Source organism: Pongo abelii, chromosome 23 (genome assembly GCF_028885655.2).
Source record: "Pongo abelii isolate AG06213 chromosome 23, NHGRI_mPonAbe1-v2.0_pri, whole genome shotgun sequence".
Lineage (NCBI taxonomy): Eukaryota > Metazoa > Chordata > Mammalia > Primates > Hominidae > Pongo > Pongo abelii.
The window spans coordinates 52,841,880-52,862,746 of NC_085929.1; the positions used below are offsets into that span (position 1 = coordinate 52,841,880).

Below are 20,867 nucleotides of genomic sequence, written 5' to 3' on the forward strand. Positions count from 1 at the left end.
AGGAGCGTGTGTAGCACTGGGGAAGATGGTGTCTGGGCTTGCTCTGAATGGAAGCCTGAGTATCTCTGTATACTGTTAAGTACTAGACAGTTCTCACAGTTCAAATTAAAATTTTCAGCCCAAGAAAGAGATTCCAGCTAGTCCTTCCAGGACAAAAATCCCAGCTGAGAAGGAATCCCACCGGGATGTTCTCCCTGACAAACCTGCCCCGGGTGCTGTCAATGTGCCGCCTACCGGAAGCCACCTGGGCCAGGGCAAGCGGGCGATCCCTGTTCCAAACAAGGTGAGTTGGCTGCTGGGACCCAGACCTGTGGTTGCTGGGAATGAGGTGGCAGCTGTGTGTACAAGTGCTTTGGATTAAAATCCCAGCATTTTGGGAGGCCAAGGTGGGAGGATCACTTGAGCCCAGGAGTTCAAGACCAGCCTGAGCAACATGATGAAACCCATCTCTACAAAAAATACAAAAATTAGCTGGGCATGGTGGTGCGCAACAGTAGTCCCAGGTACTCGGGAGGCTGAGGTGGGATGATTGCGTGAGCCCAGGAGGTCAAGGCTGCAGTGAGTCATAATCACGCCACTGCACTCCAGGTTGGGTGACAGAACGAGACCCTGTCTCAAAAAAAAAATAAAAAAAGAGGTGGAAAAGTTGAAAATACACCCACAAGAGGCAGCCTGCAAAATAGATGCAAAGAATACTGGCTTCACAGTGCGCACTGATGGCTAGCCTCTGCCCTGGGAGCTGTGTGGGTTGGGAAAAGTCAGTGTCTCAGACCCCCAGTTTGTAGGTGGGGATATTCCGTTTCCCTCATGTAGAGTTCTTGAACAGATGACATGAGATGTTGACGTTTTGAAAACAGCGGCTGGGTGCAGTGGCTCACGCATGTAATCTCAGCACTTTGGGAGGCTGAGGCGGGAGGATCACTTGAGCCCAGGAGTTTGAGACCAGCCTGGGCAACATAGTGAGGCCCCCGTCTCTACTAAAAAATAAAAAGAATGAGCCAGGCATGGTGGTGCATGCCTGTGGTCCCAGCTATTTGGGAGGTTGAGATGGGAGGATTGCTTGAGCCCAGGAGGTCAAGGCTGCAGTGAGCTGTGATCATGCCACTGCATTCCATTCCAGCCTGGGCAACAGAGTGAGACCCTGTCTAAAAAAAAGAAAGAAAGAAAACTGTGGTTCCTCACAGGCATGGAGACTACCAGCCACATCTTTGCCACTTATTTTCTGGCATTGGTGGTAAACCGAGCTGTGTGTAAGACTACTGGCAGTTCTTGTTAAAACTGCCCAAAGCTGGGCCCTGCAGCTACTGACTCATGGGGTCTGGGTTGGGGCCCCAAATCTGCATTTCAGCTAGCTCCCTAATGTGGTCCTCATGCAGGGGTTTGAAGACTACACTTTGAGAAGTGCTGCTTGACGTTTTTCTTCTTTAAATTCAAGATGATAATTATTAGATTATTTTAAAATATTAAAAACCCCTACTTTTTTTTTTTTTTTTTTTTTTTTGAGACGGAGTCTCACTGTGTCGCCCAGGCTGTAGTGCAATGGCACGAGCTCAGCTCACTGCAACCTCCACCTCCCGGGTTCAAGCGATTCTCCTACCTCAGCCTCCCGAGTAGCTGGGACTACAGGTGCCCGCCAGCATGCCCAGCTAATTTTTATATTTATAGTAGAGACAGGGTTTCACCATATTGGCCAGGCTGGTCTCAAACTCCTGACCTTGTGATCCTCCCGCCTCAGCCTCCCAAAGTGCTGGGATTACAGGCGTGAGCCACCATGCCCAGCCAAAAACCCCTTACTTTTGCAGGCACAAGTAATAGGTAAATAGTGAGATCTTTGCTGATTCTGTTTTTTCACATTTTGCCCCAGTTGGGGCTGAAGAAGACCCTGTTAAAAGCACCCGGCTCTACCAGCAATCTCGCAAGAAAGTCCTCCTCGGGGCCTGTTTGGAGCGGGGCATCCAGTGCGTGCACATCCCCAGCAGCGGGCAAAGGTGAGGCAGTTGGCATCATGCTTGGACCCACATCTGGCCAGGTGAGGCCTAGAGTGCTGCTCAGGCCTTGGAGACTGTTTCTACAGAACCACTTAGGCTTGGCAGGACGTCCCGGAGGGCGTGCTGTGTGCGGTGGACCAGGCTGTGGACTGAGTTGCTGGGCCTGCCCTCAGTGCATCTGTCCCATGAGGAGGGCACACTCAGATGGGTGGCTTCAGTCTACGGGGTACACATGGCCAGAAAGCGTGTATGATACCCCGTGCCTGAGAACACGGAAGGACACTGGAATCACCCTCATATCCATGTCATGAGACACCAGTTTTGATAATCCTGAAAATAGGATTATTCAGATAATTTAGGGCATATGGCCCCCATAACTCCTGGGTGCCTGTTTAAATCCATGCTCCCACACCTGTTTGAGGTCAAGCCACATTTCAACCTTGCCAAGCCACAGCTGCCATCTAGTGGTAAGGGAAAGCCTTCGCCTTTCTGCTCTTCAGAGCAAAATCCTTTTCGAGGTGCGTTGGCCATGTGGAGTGTCGGGGTCGTTCAGGACAGCACGGTGTGGATTGTGTTCACAAAATGTAAAAAGTGGGCCGGGCGCAGGGGCTCACGCCTGTGATCCCAGCACTTTGGCAGGCCGAGATGAGTGGATCACTTAGGCCCTGGAGTTTGAGACCAGCCTGGTCAACATGGTGAAACCCTGTCTACTAAAAACACAAAAACTAGCCGGGCATGGTGGCAGGTGCCTGTAGTCCCAGCTACTTGGGAGACTGGGCCACAAGAATCTCTTGAACGCGGGAGGCGGAGGTTGCCATGAGCCGAGATCGCATCACTGCACTCCAGCCTGGGCGACGGAGCTAGACTCCGTCTCAAAAAAAAAGAAAAAGTGTGAACTCTCTAATCAGATTGATCTGATCTGGAATTCTGACTCTGCCATTCTGTGATTAAGAGAGGTTTGTGTCCTTATCTTTATAGACTGAGGTGACGACCTCCTGAGCTCAAGCAATCCTCCCACCTCAGCCTCCTGAGTAGCTGGGACTACAGGCACCTGCCACCACACCCAGCTAATTTTTGTGGGGTTTTTCTTTTGAGATGGAGTCTCACTCTATTGCCAGGTTGGAGTGCAGTGGCGCAATCTTGGCTCACTGCAACCTCTGCCTCCCGGGTTCAAATGATTCTCCTGCCTCAGTCTCCCAAGTAGCTGGGAATACAGGCGCCTGCCACCACGCCCGGCTAATTTTTTTTATTTTTAGTAGAGACGGGGTTTCACCATGTTGGCCAGGATGGTCTCGATCTTTTGACCTCATGATCCGCCTGCCTCAGCCTCCCAAAGTGCTAGGATTACAGGCATGAGCCACCGTGCCTGGCCCACATTTTTGTGTTTTTTGTAGAGAGGATGGTCTCACTATATTAGCCAGGCTGGTCTCAAACTCCTGGCCTTGAATGATCTCCTGCCTTGGCCTCCCAAAGTGTTTGGATTACAGGCGTGAGTCACCACTCCTGGGCCTAAAGTTTTTCTTTAAGAATCCTTTACCAGATCATCTGCGTATATTGGTAGCTCAGTATTTATTACCCTAGTTTATCTGGTCTTCTATTTTAAATAGTGCTTATGGTTAATATGACCCAGCCTCCTTGTAATTTGAAAGGAATCAACCAGTAACAATTGCACCTTTTCTCCTTGTTCCCTGCTCACCTCTGTGATCAGACAGGTGAGACATGTGACTAGACTATCCCCTTCCATCTGCTCAACTAATTAGATTTCTCCTGCCAACATCATCAACGAAGATAGCAGAGCTTGAATTTATGCATGCTTATGCACATGTGCGTAATTATTTTGAGAATAAGTACCTTAGAATACACTCAGCTAAGCTAAAAGCTGCCTGGGCCATCCTGTGTTTGATGATGTTGCTTGAAGGGCTTATAGAATATTGTTTATGTGTCATATGTTTAAGGTAGATATGTTAAAGACAGCATAATTTCTGTGTGTTTGTTAAATAGCTTCATAATTTTATAATAATGTGATTTTTCTGTGTATACCCTTCTAGCTAAATCAAGTGAATTTGCAAGTATCCCTGCAAACAGCTCCCGGCCTCTGTCAAACATCAGCAAGTCAGGCAGAATGGGACCCGCCATGCTGCGGTCAGCTCTGCCTGCAGGCCCTGTGGGGGCATCCTCCTGGCAAGCCAAGCGGGTCGATGTTCCTGAGCTGGCAGCGGAGCAGCCCATGGCGCCCCCCTCAACGTCCCCCACCCAACCCCAGACTCCGGAAGGTGGCGGCCAGTGGCTGAACTCCAGTTCCACTTGGTCAGAATCTTCTCAATTGAATAAGACTAGAAGTATCAGACGGCGAGATTCCTATCTAAATTCCAAGACAAAGGTTATGCCTACTCCTACAAACCAATTTAAAATTTCTAAGTTTTCTATTGGTGAGTAATAGGTACATTTTAATGTGTCTTTAAAATACTGAAGAAATTCCATTTAAAGTTTTAAACAATTATGGATGGCAATGATGGTGTTTTTAGTTCTTTCCTCCAACAGTGCTTTCAGGTGTGACCCGCTGTCTTCTCACCCACGTTGTTTTGGGGGGTCAGTGGAGGCTCCCCAAATGTTTAAAGTTCGTTCCTGTGTGTGTGACACCCCGGTGCTCGTAGGCTGCTTGTAAGGTTTTCTCTTTATTGTTACTGTCAGCAATTTTATTATGTGCTTTGAGGTGGCCTTTGCCTCTATCTCGCTGAGGGTTTCTTAAGCTTCTTTGATCTGTGGGTTGGTTTTTTTCATCAAATTTGGAAAACGTTGGCCATTATTTCTTCAGCTATCTTTTCCTCTTTCCACTTTATTTCCTAGGACTGTAATCACATCTATTTCAGGCCTCTTGACGTTGTCTCACAGGACACCGAAGCTCTATTATTTTTTTTATTTCAGCCTTTTTTCTTTTTCTTGTCTTTTTTCTTTTCTTTCTCTCTTTTTTTTTTTTTTGGTTTTTTTTTTTTGTTTTTTTGTTTTTTGAGATGGAGTCTGGCTCTGTCACCCAGGCTGGAATGCAGTGGCGCGATCTCAGCTCACTGCAACCTCCACCTATCGAGTTCAAGCAATTCTCCTGCCTCAGCCTCCTGAGTAGCTGGGGTTACAGGTGCCTACCACCATGCCTGGCTAATTTTTTTTTGTATTTTTGGTAGAGACGGGGTTTCGCCATGTTGGCCAGGCTGGTCTCAAACTCCTGACCTCAAGTGACCCACCCACCTCAGACTCTCAAACTGCTGGAATTACAGGTGTGAGCCACCGTGCCTGGCCCAGCCTTTTCCTTGAGCTACGGTTTGTGTAGTTTTTGTTGTCAGATATCATTTCTTCTGCAGTGCCTAATAGCTGTGAAGCCCATCCAGTTAACTTCGTTTCTAACATAATAGTTTCCCCTTATTTCTTCTCAGGGTACTTGGGTTTTCTTTTACATCCTCGTGAGCAAATTGGTAATGGTTTTAGGGTCTACAATTCTTCTCATACCATCTTCCCCATCATTTTGGGGTCTGTTTCTGTTGACTAATTTTGTTTCCGGGTTTTGGCCTCATTTTCCTGCCTCTGCATTTTTCACAAGTTTTTCTTGGTTGTTGGATATCATCAGTTGTACACTTTTGAATGTCTGGATTTTGTTGTCTTTCTCTAAGGAGTTGGGTTGGGCTTGGCAGGCAGTTAAGGTGCAGATCATCCTTCCGAGGCTTTTTATGCTTTGAAGTGGTGGGTCTAGAATAGCCTTTCCGCCTCCTGCCACCGGCGTCCTTCCCAAGGCCTCTGCTGCACACCCGTGTGTCCCGCAAGGCCCGCGAGACCCCCGCACTCCCGCTGCTGCAAGATGACGCCTTCTCGGCCCTGTGAGCTCCGCTTATTGCTCCCTGGTAGTTGCTCTTCTCTTGACCTTGAGGACTCCTGTCCTGCACCTGTGCACTGCCTGGTGCTCAGCCAGAGACGCAAGATTCCCCTTGGGTTCCCAGAGCTCGTTCTGTCGGAGTAGCCCCCTCCTCTCTAGTTTCTGGCCCTCAGATAGCAGCCACCTCAGCCTCCTGAGCTCCAGCCACTGCCTTCTCCGGTCAGTGAGGCCACTGGCCCCAGCAGGTGTCTGGCCATTAGTGGGTGGGTGTTTGTAAAGTTTTCATGAATTACTTGAACAATTGTGTGCAATGCAGAAAGTTCTCAGAGCTGACTTAAGGTGAGAGGAGTGTCCTGGCCTCCTCTGTCAGGCAGATCTGCCCTCTGGGTGCTTGAGGATTTTAAGTTCTGGCAGTGCCGGCCAGCACAGGCAGCCTATAACTCCCAGAAACCGCATTCTGAGTCCTGCTCTAGGAACAAGCTGTTCTGCGGAGTGTCTTCTCTGTGCTGAAATACTTTGGGGGATAAGGGACATCATGATGAGACAGACCTACTCTCACGGAATTTCTGTTTAATAGGAAAAGATAGGAAATGTTATCAGATGAGCAGGCCTGCAGATCCTAGCATAACAAAGCAACTAAGGGAAGATGGTGTCCTGGAGCTGGCATGTTTGGGGAGGAATTTGCATCGGGTGGTTCTTTGGCAAAGATGGTCAGGAGGCAACATGGGACTGAGATCTGAACCAGGAGACTGAGGCAGCCGGTAGGAAAGTACAAGGGGGAGCACTGCAGGCAGGGGCAACGGTGAGTGCAGAGGTCCTGGGGCAGGAAGGCGCGGGGCACGCTCCGGGAGCAGCACGGGGGCCAGAGGGTGGGAGTGTAGCCGCTGCGGTCGGGATTCCGCAGACGTGCGACAGCTGGTCAGTACTCCTTGGTGTCAGGGACCCAGGCTTCCTCCATCCTGTGTTGCCATGATGAGCTGCTCATCCTTGTGGTCTAGTGTGGCTGCACCGGCTCTGGCCCTCATACCTCCCGGCAGGAAGCCTGTCTAGGTGAAGAAGAGCAAATCCCCACCTTTCAAGGACCCTCACTGCAAGTTGTCCCTGTGACTCCGTTTGTGTCCCATTGATCACCACGCTTCCCTGCACAGGATGCTAGGACCCGTTGTCTTTATTCTGCACACAGCTGAAATTTCTTACTGAGAAGAAGAGGAAAGTAGCTGTTGAACAAAAACTAGCAACCTCAGCCAGTCAGTGACCGAGGGGCAGGGTAAGAAGAGATGAAGACGGGGGCAGCCCGAGGCCGGCTCCCAGAGTGCCGCGTGACCAGAGCGGACCCTGGAGTACCGTCAGTGCAGGAGGACGTGCATACGAGAGATTAGAGCAGAGCGACTTGACCTTCAGTAGGTCCCTCCACAGAGGGAAGAGCAGAGTCTCTGGGCCGAAGCGAGGTGGGGAGGGTAATGCGGCCCTCCCCTCACTGTGTTGGGGAGAAAGCTAGTGCTGGGGAAGGAGCCTGGGGCGCTGTGGTCTGCCTGACGTTCTGTTAGCTTAGGGCTCATGTGGCAGTGTAGAGAGGGACTCGAGTGTCCCTGAGGTTCTGGCGGAACCTGGGTGCTGCCGCTCGTGTGACAGGAGGGCTGGAAGAGGCAGTGGGCAGAGTCCACAGGCCCATTTTGGAAGTAGTGAGGGTGAGAGGCCACTTGGGCTGCAGCTGAGGGGTGGAGCAGGCTGAGAGCTCAGAGGAGAAGCCTCAGCTGGAGACCTCAGTGTAGGTTTCAACAGCAGAGAGCTGAGTTTGTAGAGATGGGAGCTGTGAGCTGGGCGCGGTGGCTCACGCCTGTAATCCTAGCACTTTGGGAGGCCGAGGTGAGTGGATCACCTGAGGTCAGGAGTTCGAGACCAGCCTGGTCAACATGGTGAAACCCTGTATCTACTAAAAATACAAAAATTAGCCAGGCATGGTGGTGCATGCCTGGAATCCCAGCTACTTGGGAAGCTGAGGCAGGAAAATCACTTGAGCCAGGAGGCAGAGGTTGTAGTGAGCCGAGATGGTGTCACTGCACTCCGGCCTGGGCGACAGAACGAGACTGTCTCAAAAAAAAAAAAAGAAAAAAAAAGAAAGAAAGAAAGAAAAGAAATGGGAGCTGTGATTGGGTGGGTTCTGCAGGGACACCCTCTGGCCCACGTCACGTGGAGGTGTGTTCAGTAGTGTTTGCTTCCCTTCTGCCTGAATGCCTGGAGCCGGGACATGCGTCTGCCATGTCTCTCCTGACCACGTTGGCACAAGTGTTGGCTGATCTCCTGGCTGTTGGGCTGCTTGATGCCACAGGACTTCTGCTAATCCCAAATTCCCTGTTGGCTTTGCCCTGTTTCCCAGACCGTGTCCCTGCGGGCTCCTTAGGCACCTCTCAGATGTGCATTTCACCTTCAGCAGGCGGTTCCTCCTCTCTCCACAATGCTGGGAACAGGACTGTCTCTTGCATGCCTTTGGTCATTCATCAGGGTCAAAACTGGTCCCACAAACTCAGCACTGGCCGGAAGAGAGGCCCCAAGGGAGCGGCCACGCTGTTGGGAACACACAGCTCTGCGAGGCACGTGGTGGTGCGCACTTTTTGGCTGAGAGCACTGGTGGTGTTGCTCGTTGGCTGTGACACGAGCTGTCACCGTGGAGGAGAGATGAGGGCTGAGGGCACTCACAGCATGGGACCACATGAACGGTGCCCTGTAGTGGAGCCTTTCATATGTGCACTTCCTCAAAATACTCGAGACAAGCAGCATTCTTTGTAAAACAGTCCAGTTACAAATGTTGCTATTTACTATGAGTCCACGTTGCCGGGTCACCTAGAGGATTGAGACTTGGAATTCTGGCTGTGGGCTTTTCCTCCCCGGTACTGGGAGCTGCAGTGGAGCCGCGCGGTCCAGGTTTAGGGAAGAGCTGATGTGGGCCTGGGAGGCGTGCGTGCTCAGGCGGCCCTACGGCAGTCATGAGGGTGTCGGGAGATGGCTTGTTCGTGTTCTGTTTTGTAAGAAGAATGACCTTCCCGTGCCACCATGGAAGCTGCTGAAGAGTGCACTCCACCCAGATGAGGGAGAGGACAACCGAGAGGAAGGGGTCCCGGGAGAGAGGGAGCCAGTGCGTGAGGCTGCGAGGGAGAGAGGCGGGCTTGCCTCCGCACCGGCCAGGAGTGACCAACTTGGGTCTCACAAAGACCTCCGTGAATGGTGCGGGGTCAGTGACCCAAGAATGTTCCCAAAAGACAGGGATTATGGGATGATTTAGTCACAGACCACCCCACTCCATAAAAGAAAACAAACACCAGCCTGGGTGACACAGTGAGACCCCGATTCTACAAAAAAATTTTCAAAAAAATTTAGCCTGGCATGGTGCTGGGCACCTGTAGTCCCAGCTACTTGGGAGGCTGAGGCAGGAAGATCGCTTGAGCCCAGGAGTTCAAGGCTGCAGTGAGCTGTGATCACGCCACTGCACTCCAGCCTGGGGGACAGAGCAAGACCTTGTTTCTTGTAAGAAAGAAAAGAAACAAACAAACCAAAAACGGTGGTGGAGAGAGGGTGGGAGCACGTTTGGCTCAGCTGTGTGCAGGCTGCGCGCCTCTCCAGTGCTGGGGTGAACATGGAGGCCTGGTGAACGCACAGGTCGGGGCGGTGGGGAGGTGTGAGGGGCAGATTCTTAACTCTTGTAACAAACGGAGTTTTTGAAGAATGTGGAGGTAGCAATGTGGGTGCGTGATTTAGAAATGTGTGAAGGTAGACATCGTAAGAAGCTGCCAGCAAGTTGGAAGCAGAGCTGGGTGTGGTGGGAGACTTGTCTCATAAAATTTTAACCTTCATTTTTAAAAACTCTGTGCATGAATCACTATGATAGAGGTGATTTTTAAAAGAATAGGAGAGGCTGGGGCAGTGGCTCATGCCTGTAATCCCAGCACTTTGGGAGGCCGAGGCGGGCAATCACTTGAGGTCAGGAGTTCAAGACCAGCCTGGCCAACATGGCAAAACCCTGTCTCTACTAACAATACAAAAATTAGCCGGGCGTGGTGGTGGGCACCTATAATTCCAGCTACTCAGGAGGCTGAGGCACAAGAATCACTTGAACCCAGGAGGTGGTGGTTGCGGTGAGCTGAGATCACGCCACTGCACTCCAGCCTGGGTGACAGAGAGAGACTCTATCTCAAAAAAAAAAGAAGAGCAGGAGAGAGGAAATGTAAGTGCAGGCAGGCTTTTTGAGGAGATCTGGCTTTAAAGAGGGGCAGGGACATGGGACAGGAGCTTGGGTGCAGGGGCAGGAGGGTGGGCGTGGGCTTGTTAAGATGGAGGGCCCAGCAGCAGCTGTGGTGTTGCCAGAGAAAGGGGCTGTCTGTGGCAGCAGCAGCCTGGACCCTCGCCTGGCCTCCTGGAAGCACCTGTGGAGAAGAGGTCCCAGCTGCAGGCCCCTCCCTTCCCTCTTGGTGCTGGGGTAAGGGGCTCTGAGGGACAGTCTCTTTCCCCATGGCTTCCAGACATAGCAAGGTGTTCCAAGGGGGTCCTGGTGCCTGAGGCTTTGGAGGCCCCAGAGCACATGTGCTGATACTCAAGTGCACACTGGGATTTTCAAGGAGCCAGTATAGTGGAGGAGGAACCATGGAGCCAGTGTTTGGAGGGGGCAGTGGCAGGACTGGACCTCTGGGGCCTGTGTTGGGCCTTAGCTCGGTAACTGGTGACCCCTTTGCCCTCTGAGCCTGCTTTTCATCCCGTTGTGAATATCAGATGAGGTCATACACATGGAAATGCTTGTCAACTAAAACAGCAGAAACATAGTGTAATGAATTATTATTATCCCAGTAAAGTCATGGTTCGGGAAAATGAGGGAATGTGGGCTCTGTTGGGTGTGCCTGGGAACCTAAACCCCTGCGGTGTCGTTCCTGTGGGCAAGTGTCTAGTGTGTGCAGGTGCCGTGTGACAAGTCGGCGTCACTCTGTGAAAGTCGTGCTCGGCCCTGATGGGATCTACAGCCAGGGTGGGACGGCGCAGCGAAGAGGGCTCTTCTCTTTCTCCCCCACGTCCATCCATCAGACCGCAGCCTTTGCCTGGGCTGGGGTCCCCATGTAGGGGTGAATGCCTCTTGTGTGGCTGCCTGCAACAGGGTGGCCCTTTGTGTACTCGTCTGAGCCAGTGCCACCTACTCTCAAGTTGGGACGGTGGAGATACTTGGAGAATTGCCCATTTGGTGAAGATCCCCCAACGGTAGGTCTCCCCCAATCACTTTACCTGACCGCACACTTCCTTTCTTGGACTTAGGTGACTCCCCGGACAGCTCAACACCAAAGCTTTCACGGGCACAGCGGCCGCAGTCGTGCACGTCAGTTGGCAGGTGAGTGGCGTCAGTCCGCTTCCTGTCTTTATTGCTGTAGAATGACTCATGCATCCGCTAACCTCAAGCATTTGGTAACCCTGCAGCCTGGCCTGCGCATCTGGCTTCAAAGCCAGTCTCTTGGGTGCAGGCTGAGCTCCTGATGTGTACCAGCCCCTTTTAGATCTACTGCAGACTTAAGACATCTGAGACTTCTGTGATGCAATACGGCAGCTCCCAGCCCTGGACTGGTGTGGTTGCCATGCCAGGCTGCACAGCAGAAGTCCCTCTGGCGCTCTTAGGACTGCCTGCGCCCAGCCCATCCCAGGGGTTCTGATTTGGTTCATCTAGGCTGAAGCCCAGCAGCTGGATTTCCTAAAGCTACTGGGTGACTGTGACTTGTACCGCAGTTGAAGAGCACTAGCGTGGCACCTTGATTCTGACTTGGCTTTTTTTTTTTTTTTTTTTTGAGACGCAGTCTTGCTCTGTCACCCAGGCTGGAGTGCAGTGGTGTGATCTCGGCTCACTGCAAGCTCCGCCTCCTGGGTTCACACCATCCTCCTGCCTCAGCCTCCCGAGTAGGTGGGACTACAGGCGCCCGCCACCACACCCGGCTAATTATTTTTGTATTTTTTTTAGTAGAGATGGGGTTTCACTGTGTTAGTCAGGATGGTCTCGATCTCCTGGCCTCGTGATCCACCAGCCTCGGCCTCCCAAAGTGCTGGGATTGCAGATGTGAGCCACCACGCCTGGCCAGAATTTTTATTTTCACTGGAATTTGTGGTGGGGCTGCCAGAACTTAGCAATAAAGGGAGGAGGATGGAGAATCCTAGAACTTCGCAGAGAGCAGCAGCTGGGGTTGACAGCAGTTGCTCTCTGGAGTGATTCTGTTTCTCTCTTGATTTCAGCCTCTTTGCTTTTCTTCCATTTAAATACGCTAGAGTCAGTCTGTTTTCAGGCTCCTTTGGAAGAACGTAACAATTGCCCAGAACAGAGCAACAGACAGGTGTCCCTGGCCTCCCGTGGGGCCGTGGTGGTGGGATGTTGTTGACTTATTTTATTTGAACATAATGTCTTTGTCCTTTCTGGGCTACTATAACAAACGTTCTATCGACTGCGTAGCTTGAACAACAAACATTTGTTTCTCACAACTCTGGAGGCTAGAAATCCAAGATCAAGGCACCTGCAGATTTGGTGTCTGATGAGGGCCTGTTTCCTGATTCACAGCTGCCGCCTTCTCTGTCCTCACTGGGTTAGGGGTGAACAAGTTTCTTTTATGTTGATTGATTTATTTATTTATTTTGAGATAGAGTCTCGCTCTGTCACCTAGGCTGGAGTGCAGTGGCGCGATCTCGGCTCACTGCAACCTCCACCTCCTATGTTCAAGCGATTCTCCTGCTTCAGCCTCATGAGTAGCTGGGACTACAGGCGCCCGCCACCACACCTGGCTAATTTTTTGTATTTTTAGTAGAGACGGGGTTTCACCATGTTAGCCAGGATGGTCTCGATCTCCTGACCTCGTGATCTGCCCGCCTCAGCCTCCCAAAGTGCTGGGATTATAGGCGTGAGCCACCCGCCCGGCCTATGTTTGTTTATTTTTTTGAGACAGGGTCTTGCTCTGTTGCCCAGGCTGGAGTGCAGTAGTGCAGTCATGGCTCACTGTAGCCTCTACCTCCTAGGTTCAAGTGATCCTCACGCTCCAGCCTCCTGAGTAGCTGGGACCACAGGTATGCACCAGTGTGCCCTCTTTTATAAGGGCACAGATCCCATTCCTGACGGCTCTGGCTCCATGACCTGATCTCCTCCTAAAGGCCCCACCTTCTAATGCCATCACCTTGGGGGCTAGGATTTCAGCACATGAATCTGGGGACACAGACATTCAGTCCACAGCAAATGCCAGTTGACTCAGCCTCTTCTTCCTCAACAGCAACACAAGAAAGCAACAGTTAGGCAAGACCCATGGGTAGCCCGAACCACAGGTATTGCCAGGGACGTGAGGGGTGTGAGGACCAAGTGCCCAGCTCCCTCTTCACTCATTTGTGTTCACATTTGATTCAGGCGACCTTAAGCCTGGGAATGAGTGAGCGTGCAGCGAGACCCGCTCCCCAGTTCGTTGGCCCAGCAGACAGGCTGTGGCTCTGACTTCCTTATGGCAATATCTGTGACACCACTGATCTGTGACACCACTGATCTATGACACCACTGATCTGTGACACCACTGATCTGTGACGCCACTGATCTGTGATGCCACTGATCTGTGACACCACTGAAAGATGATTTGCTCAGTCTCCTCTGAACTTCGTGTGAAGTGACATTTAATGGTAGCATCCGTAAAGTGCAATCACATTTGATCAATTTTCTTTTGAGTTGCCTGTGAGGAACGGCAGTGAAGCCATTCCCACTGGGAGCCCGAGGCCCACGCCAGGATGGGTTGGTAGCAGCTCAGAGCCTTGCCCGCCTTGGGGCCCGTCCCAGGAGAGCAGAGCTCACACAGGCTCGCTGGCTTGGCTCTTCTAGGCTGAAACCAAAGCACTCAGCACTGCATTAGCACAGGCTGAATGATTAGATTTTACTTTTTTTATGTCATCTCAGCTTACGACATTGATGTTGTGTTTGCCAGGGTCACTGTCCACAGCACCCCAGTTAGACGCTCATCCGGGCCAGCACCACAAAGCCTGTTGAGCGCACGGCGTGTGTCAGCCTTGCCCACACCCGCCAGCCGGCGCTTCTCTGGCCTTCCACCGATGACCCCCAAAACGATGCCCAGGGCCGTGGCCTCTCCCCTGTGTGTGCCAGCTCGGAGACTTTCCTCTGAGCCCCGCAAGAACTCTGCAATGAGGTAAGAGATGAAAGTGGTAATAAATTGGTCTCAAATTCCTAGGCTTGGTGTCCTAGACATTGACATACCTTTTTCTTGCCTTGCTCCAGGTTTTAGTGAAGTAAATAATATTTGGAAAGTTTGTTGTTTTTTTTTTTTTCATTGCAAAGAGAAAATGCAGTAGACATGAGCATAGAGGAAAATTAAAGGTATTACAAGGAAATACTGCCTGTAATTCTCTGATAATCAATTTGAAAACCTAATGGTTTTCTAAAATTTGCAAGTTATTGGCTGTGTGTGGTGGCTCATGCCTGTAATCTCAGCACTTTGGGAGGCCGAGGCAGGCAGATTGCCTGAGCTCAGGAGTTTGAGATCAACCTGGGTAACATAGCAAAACCCCATCTCTACAAAAAATACAAAAATAAGCTAGGTGTGGTGGCGTGTACCGTAGTCCCAGCTATTTAGGGGGGCTGAGGTGGGAGGATCACTTGAGCCCAGGAGGTTGAGGCTGCAGTGAGCTGAGATTGCCCCATTGCACTCCAGCCTGGGGGACAGAGTGAGACCCCGTCTATAAAAAAATAATAAAATAAATAAAATAAAATGTATCTAAATTGACCCAAGGACACATGAAGTAAACCATAGCTGGAGCTCAGAAATGATTAAAGATTGAAAAAGGCACCTGATTCCAATGAAGTCACACCTCAGTCGTGTATAACCTTTGAAACAGATTATGCTAGTGTGTAAAGTTAACTATCTTGGCTGGGCGCAGTGGCTCACGCCTGTAATCCCAGCACTTTGGGAGGCTGAGGCGGGCAGATCACGAGGTCAGGAGATAGAGACCATCCTGGCTAACGCGGTGAAACCCCGTCTCTACTAAAAATACAAAAAATTAGCCAGGCGTGGTGGCGGGCGCCTGTAGTCCCAGCTACTCGGGAGGCTGAGGCAGGAGAATGGCGTGAACCCGGGAGGCAGAGCTTGCAGTGAGCCAAGATCACGCCACTGGACTCCAGCGTGGGCAACAGAGCGAGACTCCGCCTCAAAAAAAACCAAAACTATCTCAGGCCACACATAAATAAAAATGGAAAGTTTCTCAGTTCATTTTAATAGCCAAACATAATAGGTAATGATAATACGTATCTATAAGAAGAAATTGTAGACTGATTTCACTCATGAATATAGATTTATTTATTTTTATGAAGTTTTTATTTCTAAGAAAGATATATTTTTAAAAACACAAATAGGCCGGGCGCGGTGGCCCCTGTCTATAATCCCAGCACTTTGGGAGGCCAAGACGGGTATCAGGAGTTCAAGGAGGTCAGGAATTCAAGACCAGCCTGCCAAGATGGTGAAAGCCCATCTCTATTAAAAATACAAAAAAATTAGCCACGTGTGGTGGTGAGCACCTGTAGTCCCAGCTACTCGGGAGGCTGAGGCAGGAGAATGGCGTGAACCTGGGAGGCAGAGCTTGCAGTGAGCCAAGATCGCGCCACTGCACTCCAGCCTGCATGACAGAGCGAGGCTCAAAAAAAAAAAAACAAAAAAAACCCACAAAAAACACACACACAAGTAAATTGTTATCTATCTGGAAGAAAATTAAATCTGACCTTACATCATGGACAAAAAAATTTCAGATGACTTAGATACTTAAATATAACAAACAAAAGAAGAAAAAAGTTAAACACTGGGAGACTGTGTGAACACTCTTAAGTGCAGGAGACCTTTGTCACTGTTAAAAGCCAGGGAGTGAAGAGCCGCCTGCCACCGCCAACAGTGTTGACATTTAAATCCCGTTTTTATTTATGGCTGAAATGACCATAAATGAAGTCAATAGACAAACGGTTGACTGTGAAACAACATCCCAGGCAAAGGATATGAATAAGCTCAAATGGTCAACAACCCCTGGGGAGAGACCCAAATTCACTAGTGTCAGGGAAATGCTGTTTATAGTAACTGTGCAAAGGTCTTGATAGATGCATCCACATTCACACTGTCCAGGCAGGAGGCGAGAGTGGGAGTCCGAACATTGCTAGTAGAAATGTGCATTGTGATCGTGTGTTGTAGAAAGGCATTTGTCAGCCAGGCATGACTGCTCACGCCTGTAATCCCAGCACTTTGTGAGGCCAAGGCTGGCGGATCACCTGAGGTCAGGAGTTCAAGACCAGCCTGGCCAACATGGTGAAACCCTGTCTCTACTAAAAATACAAAAATTAGCCAGGCATGCTGGTGGGTGCCTGTAATCCCAGCTACAAGAGGGGCTGAGGCAGGAGAATTGTTGAAACTGGGAGGTGGAGGTTGCAGTGAGCCGAGATTGTGCCACTGCACTCCAACCTGGAAGACAGAGCAACACTCCGTTTCAAAAAAAAAAAAAAGCCATTGGCTGATATGTGAAATTTTTCTTTTTGTTTTTTTTTTTTTTTTTTGCTTTACATGTTCAGAGAAACTGTGCTAGTAACAAACTATAGAAATGAGCCCTGACAGTATAGTCTTAACATGTCAAAATTTAATTACACGTAGACCTCTGTTAATTACACATACCTCTGACCTGCCATAGGTGTGAGACTGTGGTTCACGTGCAGAGATGTTCATGGTGACAAAGACTGGAAGTAGGCTGGGCGCAGTGGCTCACGCCTGTAATCCCAGCACTTTGGGAGGCCGAGGTGGGTGGATCACAAGGTCAGGAGTTTGAGACCAGCCTGGCCAACATGGTGAAACCCCATCCCTACTAAAAATACAAAAATTAGCCGGAGGTTGTGGCAGGTGCCTGTAATCCCAGCTACTCAGGAGGCTGAGGCAGGAGAGTTGTTTGAACCCAGGAGGCGGAGGTTGCAGTGAGCTGAGATCGCGCCATTGCACTCCAGCATGGGTAACAGGGTGAGACTCCATCTCAAGAAAAAACAAAGACTGGAAGTAAATGACCAGATAGCCACTGGGGCATGCATTAGCTTGCACCAGCTGATGTGGAGGCATTTCCAGGAGGAATCCTTGAGAAAGGATGCAGAAAGGAGAGTTTCATAAGTACAATTCCACTTTAAAAACGAAACTGTGGCTGAGAAAAAAAGCCCTGTGTCTGTTAAAAATATACATATAGGCCGGGTACGGTGGCTCACGCCTGTAATCCCAGCACTTTGGGAGGCCGAGGCGGGCGGATCACAAGGTCAGGAGTTCGAGACCAGCTTGGCCAACATGGTGAGACCCTGTCTGTACTAAAAATACAAAAATTAGCTGGGCATGGTGGCATGCGCCTGTAATCCCAGCTACTCGGGAGGCTAAGGCAGGAGAATCGCTTGATCCTGGCAGGCAGAGGTTGGGGTGAGCCAAGATTGCACCACTGCACTCCAGCCTGTGCAGCGGAGACCCTGTCTCAACAAAACAAAACAAAAAAACAGAACAAAAAACCATATATAATAGTCATGTATTTATACACAAATTACATATTTTTATATATCTTATATGTTTCTGTGTATGTACATCTACCAACAGTAGGTGTTGACCCTGTGTGTATATCTATGTAGTTCTATGATAATGCAGAAGACTCTGGAAGAAAATATGCTGGCGTGTGTGTGCGTTACAGAGGGAGAGGGAAAGGCATGGAATGCTAAAGAGAAAATGAGAAACAGGGCCCCACTGAAAACACCAGATCTGATATATAAACAGGAATATGTGTTTAACTATCTTGTATGTTCGCAAGTACAATGTAGAAACAAAATTCTCCTTGTTTTTGGAATTTTTTTATGAAACCTCTGAAGTATTAAAAAGAAGGTACTCTGTGTTAGCTGATGGACCTGCGACTTTGCTGGGTTTCCGGAAGGAATTCAGTTTTGCCTGGCAGGTACTCGAGGACCCGTGGGCAGCAGGCAAGCCCAGCAGCGCCTGTGCAGCGTCCTGTGGGAGATGCCATTGGAGAGCTGGTGTGGGCAGCCTGCACCCGGGGCCTCAGCCCCGATCAGGGCACTGGGCAGCAGGGGAGGGGGCATCTGGGGCAGGAGGAGCCCCACCCTAACTGCGTGCGAGGAGGAGCTGGCCGTGGCTGGAGGAGGGGTCCCTGCGTGTGGTCTGGGCTCCCTTCCGGAGGTGACAGGCGTGCGCATTACCTCGTGTTCAGTAACTGGAAAGAAAGGGGCTCACATCAGCCCCTGGTGATGCTGGACAGGTAAGATTTGTGAGCTGAGAGGACCTGGAGAGATCACTGAGCCTCTTCCATACACAGGAAACTCGGGGTCTGGAGGGTGAAGGCCCTAGAGCCGGGACACACTCCACCCAGGACACTGTTCCTCCAGAGTGACCTGCTTCCCAGATCAGCCAAGTGAACGAGCATTTTAGAGAAATTTCCTCATAAGTTTTTTTCCTTCCCACAGAACTGAACCAACAAGGGAAAGCAACAGAAAGACAGATTCCAGGCTGATGGATGTGTCCCCTGACAGGGGTTCTCCTCCTTCCCGTGTGCCTCAGGCACTTAACTTTTCTCCAGAGGAAAGCGATTCTACTTTCTCCAAAAGTACCGCCACAGAAGTAGCTCGGGAGGAAGCCAAGCCGGGTGGAGATGCAGCCCCTAGTGAGGTGGGCAGAACGGGCGCAGCTGGGTTCTGTTAGCTGAGATTCCTAGAGGCTGCTTGGGAAGCCCGTGGAACCCAGGACTGTGGCTGGCGGAGTTCTCTGCCATGCTTCATCCTGGGGCCAGTGCCTCCGTGCCAAGCAACCCAAAGGGACAGGACTTCCAGGCCTCCAGGGGAGAAAAAAGTGACACCTTTGCCCTGCATTTGACTAAGGCAAGGGTCAGGGATCAAAGCTGAGGCAGCGGGAAGCAGGGTGGCAGGAGCTGGTGGCTGCTGGTGGGCGGGTATGGACAGGGAGGTGGGCAACAGAGAGGTACAGCCCACCCCATACACAGCCTCCTTCCACCAAGGCCCCGCCTGATTCCTTGGCTTTCCACACCGCCAGCCCACCTGGAACATGGGCAAAGCTCACATTCTCCCATAATGGTTGCCAGAAAGATGCTGGACTCTGCTCTTAACCTTGGTTTTGTACCCAGGCTCTTCTTGTAGATATCAAACTGGACCTACTCACAGTCACTCCAGATGCTGCAAGCCAGCCCCTCATTGACCTCCCTCTCATCGACTTCTGCAATACCCCAGAAGCAAACGTGGCTGTGGGATCTGAAAGCAGGCCTCTGATTGACCTCATGATAAACACTCCAGACATGAATAAAAATGTGGCCAAACCTTCACCGGTGGTGGGACAGGTGAGAAGTGGCAGGTGGTTCATGTTGACTCAGCCCTGGGTGTCCTCAGTTCTGGGTTTGTTTGTCCTCCCAGGGCCATCGTGGGACCCTTGAGAGTGGCTGTTGAGTCTTCTCAGCTACACACCTCAGGGCAGGATGCACCTTTGGCAGCCTGAGCTTCTCAAAGGTCAGCTGCCTCTGAGGTACCCTGCCAGGACCCTGCTAGCTCTTGTTGGGCAGGGACCGCCTCTCTCCCACCCACAGACCCCAGGGCCAGATGTGGGACAGAGGAATGTGCATGGTGGGGGCCTGGGTTTCTCCGTGTGTGTCCTGTCTCCTGTCTCCTTCCAGCTTCTTAGACGTGGTGGCCCAGAGTGCTTTTCAGTGCACCCGAGCCAGGATGACCGAGCTGTTGTGATGACCCACGCAGCCAGTCCTCTGTGCAGGGAGGGGAAGGGAAGCCCTAGCCGGATCCACGCTCACCTCCTCCACTCTGCTTTCTTCCAGCTCATAGATCTGAGCTCGCCTCTGATCCAGCTGAGCCCTGAGGCTGACAAGGAGAACGTGGATTCCCCACTCCTCAAGTTCTAAGCAGAACCAAATCCTTTGGCTTGAAAGAACAGCCCTAAAGTGGTTTTCAACCCTCAGAAACAAGCTTTAGGCTGGTCGCAGTGGCTTACACTTGTAACCCTAGAACTTGGGAGGCCGAGGCTGAGGTGGGCGGATTACTTGAGCCCAGGAGTTCGAGACCAGCCTGGGCAATATAGTGAGACCCCTGTCTCTACAAAAAATACAAAAATTAGCCGGGTGTGGCAGTGCATGCCTATAGTCCCAGCTACTTGGGAGGCTGAAGTGGGAGGATCACGTGAGCTCAAGGAGATGGAGGCTGCAGTGAGCTGTGATTGTGCCACTGCACTCCAGCCTGGGCACCAATGTGAGAACCTGTCTTGGAAAAAAAAAAAAAAAAGAAACCTGTTTTAGTAGAAGTTTTATTTGAAAAAGAAAAGCATAAAGATATTCCCAGTGCTGGAGAGGGTGGGCTGAGGGACTGGGGCCAGCACTGACCACCCAAGGCCTCTGCTTCCCGCCGCTGCCCTCCTCGCTGCCATTCTCTGGGCTGGAATGTGAAGCCTCAGTCACTCTAAATGAAGAATTTTCTTTTGAATGTTTTGTATGTAAAATAGCAAGTGGCTATTTTTAAAGTTAAGTTTGTATAAATAGTTAAATATTCTAGATTTACATTAAATTGTAAAATAAATGGACTTATTGAAGCATATCTTGATTTTTAAGCTTATCTTGATTTTCAAACATGCATGGCTATTTTTATCACTCTAATCAGTAAGGCTACTATCTAGACTCGAATGCTTTCATACAAGTGATTTTCAAAAATTAGTCAATAAAAATTGGTGTCAGTGCAGGCCCAGGCCCGCCCCCAGATACACTAGTTTCTAGGTCTGGGGCCAGCCTTGGAAATGGCATTGTTACTAGGCACACAGGTGATGCTGACTCGATGGCCTGAGACACACCCCTTGAGAAGAAGCTGCTGTGGGGAGATGAGGGTATGAGTGGAAAGAGGATGGGCGAGGAGGCCGGGCTTACTGGACACTAAGGTGATGGACGGCGTCTGCTGGGCAGGC

General features: G+C 50.6%; 1 protein-coding gene and 1 pseudogene across 3 annotated transcripts in view; one reads left to right on the top strand and one right to left on the bottom strand.

The window, feature by feature from the left end:
• Positions 1–20,506, top strand: part of GTSE1 (G2 and S-phase expressed 1) — a 35,842-nt gene extending 15,336 nt beyond the window's left edge. For 2 of the 3 annotated variants that reach the window (XM_024239977.3, XM_024239978.3), the window contains exons 5-12: positions 119–283; positions 1,865–1,988; positions 4,037–4,417; positions 11,143–11,215; positions 13,815–14,033; positions 18,368–18,569; positions 19,042–19,251; positions 19,738–20,506. In XM_024239977.3, the coding sequence (XP_024095745.2) occupies positions 119–283; positions 1,865–1,988; positions 4,037–4,417; positions 11,143–11,215; positions 13,815–14,033; positions 18,368–18,569; positions 19,042–19,251; positions 19,738–19,821 (1,458 nt within the window). In that variant the 3' untranslated portion in view covers positions 19,822–20,506. The remainder of the gene's footprint in view (positions 1–118; positions 284–1,864; positions 1,989–4,036; positions 4,418–11,142; positions 11,216–13,814; positions 14,034–18,367; positions 18,570–19,041; positions 19,252–19,737) is intronic. The other variant, XM_054543810.2, reaches the window with a different exon arrangement.
• On the bottom strand, positions 16,422–16,499 carry LOC112130670 (small nucleolar RNA U3; annotated as a pseudogene).
• Positions 20,507–20,867: the final 361 nt, after the last annotated feature.